At 41.8% G+C, this 17,112-nt stretch overlaps 1 protein-coding gene across 4 annotated transcripts in view; it reads left to right on the plus strand.

Annotated features, from left to right (window-relative positions):
* Positions 1-17,112, plus strand: part of LOC125463859 (C-Jun-amino-terminal kinase-interacting protein 4) — a 264,228-nt gene that overhangs the window by 209,222 nt on the left and 37,894 nt on the right. For all 4 annotated transcript variants that reach the window (XM_059653600.1, XM_059653601.1, XM_059653602.1 and 1 more), the window contains 5 exons: positions 3,408-3,584; positions 8,810-8,942; positions 14,330-14,422; positions 15,407-15,574; positions 16,792-16,963. In XM_059653600.1, the coding sequence (XP_059509583.1) occupies positions 3,408-3,584; positions 8,810-8,942; positions 14,330-14,422; positions 15,407-15,574; positions 16,792-16,963 (743 nt within the window). The remainder of the gene's footprint in view (positions 1-3,407; positions 3,585-8,809; positions 8,943-14,329; positions 14,423-15,406; positions 15,575-16,791; positions 16,964-17,112) is intronic.

Here is a 17,112-nt window from a genome sequence, read left to right on the forward strand (position 1 = left end):
GCAGGCCAAGAAGCAACATCCATCCACCCCCCACAATGCAGACATACTTGTTGAGGGGCATTCCCTTCAGTGAAAATCAGTTCTAGGTGGCTGTTGTCCACGCAGTACGGAGTCTAGACATGCATTTGACCACTTTGCTAGGGTTCTGATCCAAAACCCAGTATCCTTCCTTCTGTCCTTGATGTTTAAATGTGTGGCAAGCCACTGTTTATGGATCTGTGACTTATCTCTGAATGATTAATTACTTATTTTCATTTTCTTTCATGTGCCCTGTTGGTAATGACCTGCAGACTGTGGGTATTTGTTTTGTAATGATTGTTGCTTTTGTTCCTCCTTTGACTGTAACTGTAACCTGCTTTGAGTAGTTGTGTGTTTTTGATATATTAAGTTTGTGCCAGAGTGCACCTAACTGCTGGCGCAGTTGAGACTGGGTTTGTCTGAGCTGTACGAGCTTGTTCATGCTAATAGTGCAGATTTGAAAGCAAGATCACATTGTATTCTGTTTAAACTCATTCAGCTCATTTTGAAAAAGCATGTCTTTTTTTTCCCCTGTATGAATGTGTGTAGAAGGATCAGATGTGTGTTGGGGTGGTTTTCTAAGCCTGTGCTATCATCACGGAACATTGGGCCAAATTTTATGTTTGACGTAGAAAGGCTTAGATTTTTCAAACAGCAGTGATAAGTGAAGGTTTTGAATATATCCTGTAAAACTGGTAACAGAGTGCAGTAGGGCATAAGAGAAAGGTTCAAATGGAAGTCTCCAGATTTGCACCTCACCTGCTGCAATTGTCTTTTAATCTGAAATTAAGTTACAGTCGAAGTGTTGGTGGAGTGAAATCCCATCGTAAGAGTGTGAGAATTCGAATTTGGCTTAATGAAACAAGAAAATGAAATGTTTGTATCTGTAGGCGTGACTATGAAGCAGTCTGATTGTAGTGAGGGCAGTGGGAGACGGCAGGAAGAAAACCTGCCATCTTCACCTGATTTGGGCCTTTAGGAGATATGGTACTGTATTATCCTGGTTGAATCTTACTGAGCTCTGAAAAGACTACAAGTTACTTAATCATATTAAACTGCAACTAGTTTGATGAGGCAGCCATCATCACCTGTTTGTGTAATTGAAAGTGGCAATTAAGTAATTGCCATGGGATGGTCTTGCCAGTAACACCCACGTACTGAACATTAATTTTGAAATAAGCTAATTCAAAATAGCGGCACGTTGGCTCAGTGGTTAGCACTGCAGCCTCACAGCACCAAGGACCCGGGGTCGATTCCGGCCTCAGGCAACTGTCTGTGTCGAGTTTGCACATTCTCCCCATGTCTGCGTGAGTTTCCTCCAGGTGCTCCAGTTTCTTCCCACAGCCCAAAGATGTGCAGGTTAGGTGGATTGGCCATGCTAAATTGCCCATAGAGCTCAGGGGTGTGTGGGTTATAGGGGGAAGGGCCTGGGTGGGATGCTTCAAGGGGCAATGTGGACTTGTTGGGCCAAAGGGCCTGTTTCCACACTGTAGGGAATCTAATCTAAAATGCTTTGTGTTACTGCTATATTAGGGTAAATGTGAAACATATTGGAGTTGTCTAAGGTGGCAGAGCTGAATGAATCAATATTTTACTAACTCATAAGTCAGCAATCCCGTTCAGTTTCAGCTGGGTGCTCCTCCTGACTTGTAGTAAATAGAATTGTAACCCTATTGCTCAGTTGTTCTTTGCACCATCTAGTGGTCAGCTCGATGGTGATCTTTGGTCTCAAAAGACCTGGATCTAATGGTGTGAATCCCAGTCCAAAAACCTGCCATACATATATATATATATACACATACATACATACGTATATCATATATATAATATGTCTTTGACAGAAGGCAAAACACTTAAAAGATTAGAGTAGGTATTTGCTCACTCAAATTCACCACATCTTTTCTGCATAGTGATGAACTTCTGTCCCAGATATTCTGCTTCCTGGCAGCTCATGAATTTTCCTGCATTCACTTCAAAGGGTAAAAATTTGGCTGCGGATGAGCCCAGCCAGTTGTTTTTTTTGGTGGATAAGTGGTCTGGGCTGCTCCAGAGCAGTGGTTGGGAACATGTGCAATAGATTGTCTACAGAGAGAGGTGATCGATAGAGGTCGTGATATTAGTGAAAGGATTCAGTCAGGTAAATTTCGAGAAACTATTTTCTCTGATAGATGAATCCACAATAGGAAAGTGTAATCTTAAAATTAGAACCTGGGCATTCAGGAAAAATATTCTACACTTTTTCATGAATATTAAAGGATACGGAGCCAAATTAGGCGAATGGAGTTAAGATACAGATTAATCATGGTCTCACTGAATGTGGAACAAGTTCAACAGCCTGCTCTATCACCACTCACAGAACTATTCCCTACGGCTGTGAATGGTGTCGGATTTGGAGGTAGAGTAGTCAGGATGGATACTGTGATGTTCAAGGGATATGAAACAATGGTGAGTGAATTGAAATGAAGGTATTGTCAGCCTGCTGCTGCCAGTCATTTATACGTGGGGCGTAGACAATTGGGTGAGGTACCATTGCTCTCACATATGCCAATCTGCCCCACTGCCACCTATGGATGCATATTCAGCATAAATATTTACTACTCAGGACCAGGGGGGTGGAAGAGTATTTTGGGTTTTGTGTCGCTGGGGGTGAAGTTGAAATTCTGCATTTCCAGATGTCAGCCTCTTGCAATTTAAATGTATGATGCATTTTAAATGTATGATGCATTTTAAATGTATGATTTTAAAGTGCAGACGGTGCTCTAATTTTAAAAAATGTGTTCACACAGTGTGGGCAGCATTGACAAAGCTTGCTTTCCATAATGTCTTTGAATAGGTGGTGGTGAAGTGTCTGCCTGAATCACTATAGCCCATGTAATATGGGTATACATCCAGTGTTTTTGAGAAAGCAGTTTCAGAATTTTGACCTAGCGGTAGTGAAAGTATAGTGACGCTGATCAAAGCCAGAATAGTGTATGACTTGTCGGGGAATTTGCAGGTGGTACTGTTTACGTACATCTGATGCCATTCTAGATGATAGAGGTTTTTGGTTGGAAAATGCTGTTGAAGGAATCTAGCAAGTTGCTGCAGTATGGTGTAAAGCAGTACATTGAGCTTAGGTGGTTAGGGAAGAGTGGAGGACATTCTTATGTTTTCAAGCGATGTAATTTGAAAATATAAAATTAGGCCAAATGAATCCACAGAATATTGTTTTTAACTGCATGCATGTGAACAAAAGCTGCATACAACCAAAGCGGATTGGTTTGGGTGGCATTGAGGACAGTGTGTGTGTACCTTTTTGGGGGAGGCTTTATCAGCATGTGTTGAATTTACAAAATATCTTTGAATGTTTCTCCTTTCTATTAATTTCTTTCTGTTTAATTGATCTCCAGTTTTAGCCGTTTGTTCAGTCCATCTAGTAATACAACCAAGAAGCCCATCCCACCAGTCAACGTTAAATACAATGCACCAACCTCGCACATCACTCCTGGTGTGGTTAAGAAGAGAAGTGGTGCGTTATCTCAGTTACCCAGTGACAAATCAAAGGCTTTTGATTTCCTTAATGAAGAGTAAGTATTGCTAGATCTGTAAACTATGTTGCTTTGACTCTGTTTTGTCCATTTCTCTCCTGTAGGTGCTGACACATGGTCTGAGGCTTCCGTGAACAATGGAATCTGGCCTAAGTAACCATTCTCTGTTATGTGAATGTAGGTCATGTGTATTGGCATCAATTTATACAGGGACTACACTGTAAATGAACCGCAGCCTAACATCACTTGATGTTCCTGCACATACGTTTGCTGGCAAAGGTCACTGGACAAAATTTGGATTTCTGGATGGTAACTCGTTCTCCCCTCATTTTTTTCCTGTTATAGGTAGTTTGTTGAAGCCGAGTGAGATCAGCAAATTGAAGAGTTCATGAATAAGACTTGCAACTTTTTATTTCAATATGTTGTTCCATTCTATACCATCATTTTAAATGTAAGAAGTTGTAATTCTGAAGGGAGTGACCTAAGAACCATCGCACAGAACACCACCAACATTGCACAGTATACAGGAAGATTATGTGAATTAGAAGAGCAAGATTAGGCAACTAAAATTCTGTAGATTCTAGAAGAGATTAGACAAGGACAGTTCCATAATCTGAATGGAAGAAAAATGAGACAGCACTGATGAGAGAAGCATCACGTGTACCAACTGAGCAGGTGTATCTTGTGTCCTGTACAGGAACGCAGGATCTTGAAGAGTCAGTCCATTAGGCCATATTTCATAGGAGCAGAGATTAGGCCATTTGGCCTATCGAGTCTGTCCTGCCATTCAAACATGGCTGAAATGTTTCTCAACCCCATTCTCCTGCCTTCTCCCCGTGACCTTTGATCCCCTTAACAATCAAGAATCTCTCTATCTCTGTCTTAAACGTACTCAAAGGCCTGGCTTCAACAGCATTCTGTGGCAACGAATTCTATAGATTCACCACTGGTTGGAGAAGTTTCCCCTCTTTGTTTCAAAGGGTCTTCCCTTTACAGTAATGCTGTGCCCTTGGGTCCTCGTTTGTCCTGCTAATGGAAACATCTTTCCAACATCTATGATGTCTGGGCATTTCAGTATTCTGTAACTTTCAGTTAGATCCCCCCCACATCCTTCCAAACTCCTTCAAGCGTAGACCCAGAGTCCTCAAATGTTCCTCTAATGTTGACCCTTTCTTTCTTGGGATCATTCCTTGAACCTCCTCTGGATCTTCTCCAGAGCTAGTATGTCCTTCCTGAGATATGGACTCCTGAATTACTCTAGATATTCTGAATGTGGTCTAACTAGAGCCTTATAAAGCCTCAGAAGTGCATCCTGGCTCTTATATTCTAGTCTTTTAGAAATAAATGCCAACATTGCATTTGCCTTCCTAACGACTGACTCAACCTGCAAATTAACCTTAAGAGAATCCTGGACTAGGACTCCCAACTGACATTGCACTTCAGATTTATGAATGTTCTTGCCATTTAGAAAATAGTTTATGCCTCTATTCTTCCTACCAAAGTGCATGACCTCACACTTTCCCATGTTGTATTTCGTCTGCCGCTTTGCCCACTCTCCTAACATGGCTAAAACCTTCTTTAGCCTCCCCACCTCCTCAGTATTACTTGGTCCTCCACCTATTTTTGCATCATCTGCAAATTTAGCCAGAATGCCCTCTGTTCCTTCATCCAGATCATTAATGCACAAAATGAAAAGTTGTGATCCCAACACTAAGCCTTGCGGAACTCCACACTAGTCACTAGCTGTCATCCTGAGAATGACCACTCTCTGCTTTCTGCTAACTTTCTATCCGTGCTAATACCTTACCTGTAACACCATGGGCTGTTTTTTACTCAGCAGCCTCCTGTGGGGCACGTGGTCAAAGGCATTCTGGTAGTCCAAGTAGATAACGTCTATTGGCTCTCCTTTGTCTAATCTGCTCATTATTTCCTCAAAGAACACTTTAACAGATTTGTCAGGCATGAGCTTCTGTTGATGAAACCATGCTGACTTTGCAGTATTTTACCAAGAAATATGCAAACAGAATTCAAGCCTTAAAGCAATAGGCTTTAGAGAGAGTTTTAAGGCGTTGGGAGGAGAAAGGTGAAATTTAGCTTTTTACAGTCTTATAGCGATAGCAAAATTCCATTTAATGTTCTGTGAGATGATGAAGGAAAGAATATTGATTGGTCCTGTAAGAAATAAGAATAAGCTTAAGTTGTTTGGCCTCTCAAGCCTGCTCCACCATTCAATAGGGATCATGGCTGATCCATCATTCCTAACATCCACTTCACTGCATTTTCCGTGTAACCCTTAATTCTCAACTGATCAAAATAATCTGTCTATTGCAGCCTTGAATGTACACAAGGAGTCTGCCACCCCATGCCCCAACCACCATTCTCTGTTGCAAGGAGTTTCAAAGACGGTCAACACTCTGACAGAAGAAATTTATCCACATCTCAGTCTTAAATTGGCACTCCTTTATTCTGATACTATGCCCTGTGATCCGAGATACACCCTATAAGGGAAACCTCCTCACTGCATTTATCCTGCCAAGGAAGAACCTGGAATTAATGATGACCATGAAACTATTTTGATTGTTGGAACAGCCATCTGGCTCACTGATGTCCTTTAGTAAAGCAACCTGTCATCCTTACCTGGTCTGGCCAACATGTCACTCCAGACCCATGGCAATGTGGTTGATTCTTAATTCTTGATAAATAAGACCATAAGACACAGGAGTGGAAGTAAGGCCATTCGGCCCATCGAGTCCACTCCGCCATTTAATCATGGCTGATGGATATTTCAACTCCACTTCCCAGTGCTCTCCCCGTAGCCCTTGATTCCTTGTGAGATCAAGAATTTATCGATCTCTGCCTTGAAGACATTTAACGTCCCGGCCTCCACTGCGCTCCGTGGCAATGAATTCCACAGGCCCACCACTCTCTGGCTGAAGAAATGTCTCTTCATTTACATTTTAAATTTACCCCCTCTACTTCTAAGGCTGTGCCCATCGGTCCTAGTCTCCCCGCCTAACAGAAACAACTTCCCAGCGTCCACCTTTTCTAAGCCATGCATTATCTTGTAAGTTTCTATTAGATCTCCCCTCAACCTTCTAAACTCTAATGAATACAATCCCAGGATCCTTAGCCGTTCAACATACATTAAACCTACCATTCCAGGGATCATCCGTGTGAATCTCCGCTGGACACACTCCAGCGCCAGTATGTCCTTCCTGAGGTGTGGGACCCAAAATTCGACACTGTATTCTAAATGGGGCCTAACTAGAACTTTATAAAGCCTCAGAAGCACATCGCTGCTTTTATATTCCAACCCTCTTGAGATAAACGACAACATTACATTCGCTTTCTTAATCATGGACTCTACCTGCAAGTTAACCTTTAGAGAATCCTGGACCAACACTCCCAGATCCCTTTGTACTTCTGCTTTACGACTATTACAAATGCTGACTTAGCTAGTGCTGTTCACATTTCTGTGAATGAATTTTCAAAAAAAGGCCTTAGAATCCAAAATAATTGCCACAGTATTCAGAGAAGTAAGCAGTCCTGTGATGGACAGTATTGAGAGCAAGTTTGCTAGTGGGATGGCCATGCTGAAGACTATATATCTGGCCAGGGATTGGGGTGATCTTCCAAGGTTGTAGATAATTTGAAAATTAACAGTAGTTTCAGGTACAAAAACAAAATTGCTGGGAAAGCTCAGCAGGTCTGGCAGCATCCGTGAAGGAAAATCAGAGTTAATATAGAATAGTACAGGCCCTTTGACCCATGATGTTGTGCCGAACCTTTACCCTGAGCCTAAAGTCTATCTAGCCTCCACCCCTACCTTATACTATCATCCATTTGCCTACCTGATAGCCGCTTAAATGCCCTTAACGAGTCCAACTCCACTACCCTCTCCGGCAATGCATTCCACACCCCTACCACTCTGAGTAGAGGACCTACCTCTGACATCTAACCTTTATCTATTTCCACTCACTTCAAAACTATCCCCCCTTGTAACAGCTACCTCCACCCTAGGAAAAAGCCTCTGGCTGTCTGCACTATCTATACCTCTGATCATTTTGTACACCTGTGTCTAGTCACCTCTCATCCTTTGTCGTTCCAAAGAGAAAAGCCCTAGCGCTGTCAACCTTTCCTCCTAAGACCTTCCCTCCATTCAAGGCAACACCCTGGTAAATCTCCTCTGCACCTTTTCCAACGCTTCCACATCTTTCCTGTAATGAGGCGACGAGCACAGGTCACAGTACTCCAGATGTGGACGAACCTGGCTTTTGTATAGCTGGGGCATAACTTCATGGCTGTTGAACTCAATCGCTGTATTCATGAAAGCTGACACACCATACACATTCTTAACAACTCCATCCATCTGGGTGGCAGCTTTCAGGGAACTGTAGACATGAACCCCAAGATCCCTCTGCTCCTCCACACTACCAAGAGTCTTTCTGTTAACCCTGTATTCTGCTTTCAAATTTGCCCTTCCAAACGGAATCACCTCACACTTGTAAATGTTTCAGGTCCAATGACTTAGAACTCAGGTAGTAGTTTCAGATACTAGGGAGACGAGAAAGGTGGTAGGTTCCGAAGACTTTGGAAAGGAGCATATTACCAACCAAGTAGACAAATATGGAGATACCTACTTCGAGGGTGATGGAAGGAATGCCAATACAACGATGCGTTACAGAAATAACGCAGTGTAGAGCTGGAGGTACACAACAGGCCAGGCAGCATCAGAGGAGCAGGAAAGCTGACGTTTCGGGAAAATTTTCTGAAGTGTCCCAACCCAAAACGGCAGCTTTGCTGCTCCTCTAATGCTGCCTGGCCTGTTATGTTCCTCCAGCTCCACCTTGTTATTTCTGACTCCAGCATCGGAAGTTCTTACTATCTCCATGCAATTGCCTTGTCTTCTAAATTTGCAACTTCCCCTGCAACTTAGCTTTTTGAAAAAAGGAAAGCGCAGTGCATGCACAGAGTGGTATCTTTCTGTTTGCATCATTGTTTTCCTTCCTTTCAATCTGTCAAGGTTGTTGAGAATGCTTCTTGTACAGAATTGGGCGAGAAATGCAACATCCAAACCTTGTTACACCCAGTGAGCTGTTTAATCAGTAAACTGAGAAGCGGTACTTTCCCTATCCTGTTTGTCCGAAAATAAAAAAAAGTAAGCTAAATTTTAGATGTTTAAATCATTTGAAAATGAGCTTATGCATGCAAAAAGTTGAAATAACAAAGCAGCAGTTGTATTGTGTAACTTTATTTTATATTAGTGGCAGTGAGAATACTTCAGCCATACGTAGAGAACAGAAGAGGGAACAGTATCGTCAAGTAAAAGCTCACGTACAGAAAGATGACGGCCGCATTCAGGCCTATGGTTGGAGTCTGCCTCCAAAATTTAAACAGGTAACACTTCACAATCTTTTGTTTTTTGAAAGTTATGTTCCTCATTATTAATACATTCAATTTAGGGGAAAAGTCATTAGTCACTGTTGCTGTTCTTATGCAGTTTACAATCTCTGCCAAATATATGACTCTACCCTAAATTTAGAATTTTCCTTACTCACCCATACATTATCAGCAATGCATTTGTCGACGTGCTAGGATACTGAATAGAGCTGTTATCGAGCAGGTTTTGTTTTGAATTCTTGTTGACTATAATATTTATAAAGAATTATTATTTGTCTGTTTCTGCAAATTAATATGTGTCTTTTGTATGTGTCAAAAATGTTAATGTAAGTACATTTTGCTTGTTAGAATCTTGCATTCCAAGCCCCGATATACACATGTAGAAATCAACATCTGAAACAAAAACACAGACTCGGCATGTCTGGCAGCATCTGTGGGAAGAAACCAGACCCCAAAAAGCAATTATCATTTTCTAGCTGGGTTCTGTGGTGATATATGCAGTAAAATAAATCTGGATCTTTAATTAAGACTGGATCCCAAGCAGAAAGATTCACTTTAGGTAGATTTTAAGATGCCACGAAAATTAGTTAGATGATCACATGAAGGGCCATAGTATACAAGGCTGTGAGCCAAATGCTGGAAAATGAAACTGAAGTAGACAGGTTTTTGATGACTGTCACACACATGATACGCCTAAGAGCTTCTTTCGTCACAATAAAACTCTCGGACTCTGTAAAACCTAGAGCTTGAAATTGGAAGAAACTTTCCAGCCAGTAAATGTGGTTTTTTGCAGGATGTTTACTTTACAACCTTTTCCTTGTTTGGGAACCAGCTGCAAGAGGCACTTAGAAACCTAGCACATAGAAGCAGGAGTAGACCATTTGGTCCTTCAAGCCTGCTGTACCATCTGTTTTGATCATAGCTGATCATCCAAGTCAATAGACTGCCCCTGCTTGCCCCAATATCCTTTGATCCCTTTAGCCCCAGTTATTATATACAGCTTCTCCTTGAAATCATACAACGTTTTGGCCTCAGCTGCTTTCTGTGGTAATGAACTTCATAGGCTCCCCACTTTCTGGGTGAATAAAACCCTTCTTACCATGTCCTAAATGATTTGCCACTTATCCTTGGACTGTCCATCCCTGTTCTCACTACCCACTGTCAGGAACATGCTTCCTGCACCTACTATATCTGGTTGATATAGTTGAGATTTTCTGTGTTCCTATGAGAACGATCCCTCATTCTTCTGAAGTCCAAACGAATATAATCTGAACCAAATCAAGCCCTCTTAATACGTCAGTCCTGCCATCCCAGGAACTAGTGTAGTAAACCTCGCTGCGTTCCCTCTGTAGTAAAAGCACCCTTCTTCGGGTGTGACTTCCCTTTCATGTTGTCTCTGCCCAGAACTACCACTGCTTTCTAAGTGCTCAGGTATTAAATCTTTTACAATGGACTAACATTTCTCCAGCACCAACATCAGGATGACTGATAAATATTACTGGCATCCAAGTTTCTAATTTGGACTGGGGTGTTCCATCCTTGTGAATTGTTGACGTGTAATTGTGATGACTAAAATGCCTTCATACATGTTGTCATTTGCAAGAACTCAACTGCACTGTTTGCTCCTGTTAAATACAGTTGATAAACGGAAACTTGTGCAGTTAGGATTCAAGCAGCCTAACCTCTTAAATGTTGCTGCATTTCAAGGCAGCAGCCTGCCTGTCGTGCTTCTTTGAAGATTGTAGTTGTGATTAAATGAATGAAGCACACCAGACTGTTTGCACCTTCTCTGTTAATTATTTTCAGAATTGCATTGCAACAGTCAGTGTCATACCTTCCATGCCAGCTCAAAGTGGCGAAGACTCATGCATAATGGAACTATTCTATCAGGATTTCAACAACTAGTCATAACCATTAGTGCCAGCATGCAATTTCAGACTTCCACATCTGATTTGTTATATATCCTGCTCAGTCCTCTAGCTCCTCCCATTTATTTCTCAACATCTGTTTCCAAAACTCAACCACAACTTTTGAGTGTCAGTGCCATGAGTTGCCGTTTCCTTTTGCAGTCAAAGCTTATTTTCCAAAATCATGTTTGTGATTATTTTCTGTCACTTTCCTAAGCTTCTTCCTGAAGAGTCAAATATTGTCACCAGTCCTTTAGCAAGTTTATTACATAAAATACAGTATGCAAATACAAATTGTCATGTTGAAGGAGATTAATTCAGTGAAGATAAGCATAACATTCACTTTAAATTGTTTAGTAAGTATGCTTCACTTATGTTGTAACTTTTCTTGTGTTTGGAATTTGTTAATCTGCTTTCAAGGAGTTAGATATATTCCTTATGATCAAAGGGCATGGGGAGAAAGCAGGAACAGGGTACTGAGTTAGATGATCATGCCGAACGGCAGACCAGGCTTGGGCTGAACGTCCTATTCCTGATCCTATTTTCTATGTTTCTATATGTTGCAGAGTTTGGAGCTTTTTAATATTGCTTAATTTTTAAGTTTGATTTGATTACCTTAACGTCTGTTGCAAAAGTTTTGTTCTATGACTTCTGCTTAACGATGTAATGAGGAATAGAGCTTTGCTTTTTATGTGGAAATTTAATGCATGTAGAGAGAGAGAGAGTCTACTTTAATTGAGTTGCGCTGTTGCTGACAGCTACCCTAAACCTTGAAATCACTGTGAAAGAAGAGAGCTGCTGCTTTACTGCTGCACTTAGACCAACAGGCATATTATTGATGCGATTATATATTAAATAACTAAGTTCATCAGTTAAATTAATTAATGCTTCAGTGAAGGATGGCTGTAGGGCTGTACTTGCAGACATGATATTGCATCTATTATTGCTGCAGTATTTGGTTTGCTTGCATGGCATTCCCAACACAATTATGTTATGAGTAAATTCATGTGAATCTAAGTTCTGCACTTAATCTGACATTGTCCTAGGCATGTGATAAAGTGCAAATTAAATGAGTTTGTGTTTGTCACACAAATTGAAATGGTGTTTCAGGCGGTCAGTGCAGCATGTATCCCATGAAGAACCACAGTGTTCCGTTCCATTTCGGCAAAATATGTTCCTGAATCTTGTGTTTGGAAGTGCACTCTAATTTCTGTAACTTTATTTGGAAAAGCCAATAAAACCCAAAGGAAAAGCTAACCTCTGGATTCTGGAAGATAGACTCTCCTTGGTCCCTAATTCTAAAATACTCATTGCCTCCATTTGAAGAAACGTTGCGTCACCTGGAGCTGCTTTTGGTCAATATTGGGACAACTAACTGTACTTTCCACTGATGGTTTATAGAATCATAGAGTTCTACAGTATGGAAATGGACCCCTCAGTCCAACTTCTCCATGCTGACCAGACATCCTAATCTGACCTAGTCCCATTTGCTGGCATTTCTTTGCAATAGATGGTAATCTGGAGGAAAAAATCTCAATTGTTCAAAAAATAGAAGTTAAAATTAGAGATATATTGGTTTTAAAAGTAATTAATTTTTAAGATGTTTTTGTAGTGTTTTCTCATTATTTGGTGAGGGTGAGTTGTGCAATGCTGACATTCTGGTGCGTCATTTTTAAAACACTCTTCAAAACATACAGGTGCCCACTCCCTGGCTAAAGATTCATGGAACATTTCTAAATAGTCTGTATGTTCATTTTCATTTTCAACCTCAGTCTGATAGGCATATTCAGTCAAGGATATTTTTATAAGGGAGAGATAGTAGGAACTGCAGATGCTGGAGAGTCTGCGATAACAAGGTGTAGAACTGGATGAATGCAGCAGGCCGAGCAGCATCGGAGGAGCAGGCAAGCTGACGTTTCGGGCTAGACCCTTCTTCAGAAATGCGGGAGGAGGCCACATCTGGAACAGCAGATGCAGTATACCACATTAGCAGATGTGCAGGTGAACATCTGTTTGTGGAAAGTCTGCTTCAGGTATGGGTTAGGGGTGAGAGGGGAGGTGTAGGGTCAGGTGTAGCACTTCCTGCGGTTGCAGGGAAAAGTGCTGGGTGTGGTGGGGCTGAAGGGGAATGTGGAGAGGACAAGGGAGTCACGGAAGAGAGTGGTCCCCTCCAGCCCCACTACACCCTGCACTTTTCCCTGCAACCGCAGGAAGTGCTACACCTCACCCCATCCCATACCCCAAGAAAACCTTACACGTCAAGCAGATGTTCACCTGCACATTTGCTAATGTGGTGTACTGTATCTGCTGTTCTAGATGGCTGCCTGTACATCGGGGAAGCTAAGCGGAGGCTGGGGACCACTTTCTGGAACACCTACAATTGGTTCGCACTTAACAACTGCACCTTCCTGTCGCAAACCATTTCAGCTCCCCCTCCCATTCCTTAGACAACGTGGCCATCCTGGTCCTCCTGCAGTGCCACCACAATGCCAGCTGAAGGTTGCAGGAACAGCACCTCATATTTCCTGCAGCCCAATGGTATCAATGTGGACTTCACAAGCTTCAAAATTTCCCCTGCCCCTACCGCATCCCAAAACCAGCCCACCTTGTCTTCGCCTCCCTAACCTGTCCTTCCTCTCACCTATCCCCTCCTCTCTCCTCAAGCCCCACCCCCATCTCCTACCTACTCGCCTCATCCTGCCCCCTTGACCTGTCCATCCTCCCTGGACTGACCTATCACCTCTCTAACTCCCCACCAACTCTCACAATTACTAGCTCCACCCAACCCTCAGACCTGTCTGTCTCCTCTCCACCTATCTTCTCCTTTATTCAATTTCTATCTGCTTCCCCCTCTCTCCCTATTTATTTCAGAACCCCATTCCCGAGGAAGGGTCTAGGCCTTCCTGCTCCTCTGATACTGCTTGGCCTGCTGTGTTCATCCAGCTCTATACCTTGTTATCTAAGGATATTTTTATGTTGACCTGTATAAACAGCCTTAACCCATAAGTTCGCAATGCCAGTTTTTATGAAGATGACTTAAAATTATTATTATTGGACGCAGTTTAGCTGCACTCACAATCAAGCAAGAGTTTCAGCTCATTCCTGCTATGATATGAAGTTAAGATCTGATTTAATATTTTCCTGAACACATGTACTGTTCTATGTTCTACATGCTGTTAATGATAAGCAAATAGGTCCAAGCATAAAGACTTCTGAATTCAGTTCCTTTCTTTATCAAGCATGAGAGAAGAAGCATGAGAACTCTGTGGGTATCTATACTTGAAGTATCTGATGTGTTGCATTGCAAAAGAGGACAGTTTGAACACTAGATAGATTGGGAGTTATGCAAAGTGATGCATGTTGAGATTTGCCTTTTGGAGTACATATCCACTGTAATTTCTCCAAATACCCCACCCCACTTGGTATCAGCCATCTCTCTCTCAAAAGCATTCATGTAGCTTGTTGGTTTCTCCTTAGGCAACAAATGGTGGTCCAAGTGACTGCAAAATGAAGAATTTGCCTGTGCCAGTGTATCTGCAACCTTTGGATGACAAAGATACTTACATGAAGGTGACATTTTTCTTTCCAGTTGATCAACAAAGTCTGTACTTTCAACATAAAGGTTGTTACTGAACTCAAGATTTGATTAGGAGGTTGGAGAAGTATGACTTTGAGGGTGCAGCAGGAAATCCAGAGAGTCAACAGTTCAATACCAATCGCTGGCAAAGAGTTGTTCACTTGGGTGTAACCAGTAGCTGCATCAACACTTGGTACACAGTTTTTGTCTCCTTCCTTGAGAAAGGATATAATAACATGAGAAGCAATTCAGAAGGTTGACTGAATTGCTTCCTGGGACAGAAGTTATTGTATAAAAAGAAAGGTTGGGCCTTTTATCCATTAAAGTTTGCAAGAATGAACAGTGATGTTATTGAAACACTTTTAAGATCCTGAGTGAAACTAACAGACTGTGGATGCAGAGAGGATGATTCCCCCTATGGTGGAGACTAGAAGTAGGGGACATAGTTTAAAAATAAGGGGTCTGCCATTTAAAGCGAGATTAGGAAAAGTTTTTTTTTTCCTTTTGGAAGGTGAATGGTGTCTCCTCCAGAAAGTGGCAGAGGGTGGGACTTGGAATAATTTTACGGCTAGTTTAGTTAGAGTCTTCATTGATAAGAAGTCAGTGGGTGCAGGGAAGAAAGAAAAATGGAGTTGAGGTCACATTTGGATCAGCCTGATTTTATTAGATAATGGCCAAATAGCTGCTGCTCCTAATGCATTTTTCAGACATGAAGGAAGATAGAATATAAACCAAAGGAAGCCAGGGGTTAACTTTGCCATCCAGAGTGGTCCTGTAATAGTTTTCACGGACCAGGGAGCTTCCTGGTAGTGCTTTTCCCATCCAGAATTATGTACTATTTGCAGCACAGAATGGTCTGTGGCTGACATTGCTTTTTGAATGTTGATACGCTGCAGTCAGGGGCTCAGCCCTCCAAGTAGGTGTTCTCCCTCTCAAGTGATCTTGACTCATGATCTTGTTACGGTTATGTTTCCTAGTTATGGTGTGCAGTGGGTGTTAACTTGTCGGGAGGAAAGACACGTGATGGTGGCTCGATCTTTGGTGCTAGTGTGTTTTACAACGATCTGTCCAGTTCTGAACCAGAAGGTAATAAGCAGCGGAGAGGATCTCAGAGCAGCTTGGACCGGTTGGAACTGGAGCTTAAAGTACGTATGTTATTGTTTAAATACTCCAACTGTGATTATTTAATTTTTTCAAGTTATTTGCATGATGAATCATTTTAAATGTGTGTCCCAGAGTTGGTCAAACTCATGAACAGAGTAGACGGGGTGAAACTTTTCACATTGGTGGAAGGATTGAGAAAAAGATGATACAGATTTAAAATAATTGTTAAGGGAGGCAATGGACACATGAGGAAAAAGCTCTTCGCCCACAGAGTATTTATGATCTAGAATGCACAGCTTGGCAAAATGGTGGAAGCAAATTCAATCAGGGCTCAAAAGTTCGAATTGCATCCTGATCTGAAAAGGCAAAATGTGCAGGCCTCCAGAGAGAATCCAGAGTGTGTCGCTAGGTAAATTGCTCCTATGGAGAACCAATGTAAACAGAACTGGGGTCTGAAGTAGATTTGACAGGGTTAACCCTGAAAGAATGCTTCACTAGGTGGGAGGGACCAGGACCAGGACCAGGAGAGAGAGCTTAAAAATAACGGGCAACCTATTTAAGAATGTACCGAGGAGAATATATTATTCCGAGTGTTCAGAGTCCTTCATTGAACAGCAGTGGGAGCAGAGTCATAGAAAAATTTTAAGGTAGAGTTAGATAAACCTTTGACTAATGAGGGAGTCAAGGTGTATTGGGAGTAGGTAAGAAACTGGGTTTGAGGCTACGTTCAGATCAACCAATGATTCTCTTGAATGGTGGGTCAGGTTCAAAGGGACTGAATAGCCTTCTCTGACTTTGTATATTCATGCATTCGTATGATATCTGTCCTCTTGATTAACTGGAAATATATTAAACGTAGCTGTATGAAGGGTGTGCAAAGACAGGGAGTAGACAAGGAAGGAGGCAATGTTGTGCCCCTGGGAAAAGGCTGTACAGTACCACGTGTACCAAGAGGACTTACTTTGTGGAAGCCTTTCTCCCTCCCTCCCTCTCTGTTTGGATGACAAGCTACTTATCTATGTGCATGCTTCATTACCAAATCTGATCTTTGGATGAAGATGTTGCTATATCAGAACCAGATGTATAAACGTACGTTGTTTTTCTGGTTGAACTATTGCTTCAAATGAAAACCTGTTTTGGACCCAGTAATTTAGGTTTTAACGTAACCTTTACAAATTAAAGTGCAGTAGTTCATTACAAGAAATACAGTAGGTTGTGAGTTGGAGTAAATCTGCTTTTTAAAATCTGTAATGTGCAGGAGCAAGAGAAGGAGCTGAAGCATCAGGAGGAACTGTCCAGCCTAGTTTGGATTTGTACAAGCACGCATTCTACTGGCAAGGTTGTGGTTATAGATGCCAACCAGCCTGCAAAGATTTTGGACAGTTTCTTTGTCTGCAACTCTCACATCCTGTGCCTTGCCAGTGTACCAGGTGAGTTCCAGTTGCACACATCAAGAGTTGTGTTGGTTGACTTTTTAAGCAGACTTGACCTGTGGAAAACTTTTTTTTTGGTTTGTTTGTTGATTAAAATGTTACAGGATTCTATAGTGGTCAGTTAGCTATGGTTTTGAGTGTTAAAG

This window comes from Stegostoma tigrinum, chromosome 22, assembly GCF_030684315.1.
Source record: "Stegostoma tigrinum isolate sSteTig4 chromosome 22, sSteTig4.hap1, whole genome shotgun sequence".
NCBI classification, from domain to species: Eukaryota; Metazoa; Chordata; class Chondrichthyes; order Orectolobiformes; family Stegostomatidae; genus Stegostoma; species Stegostoma tigrinum.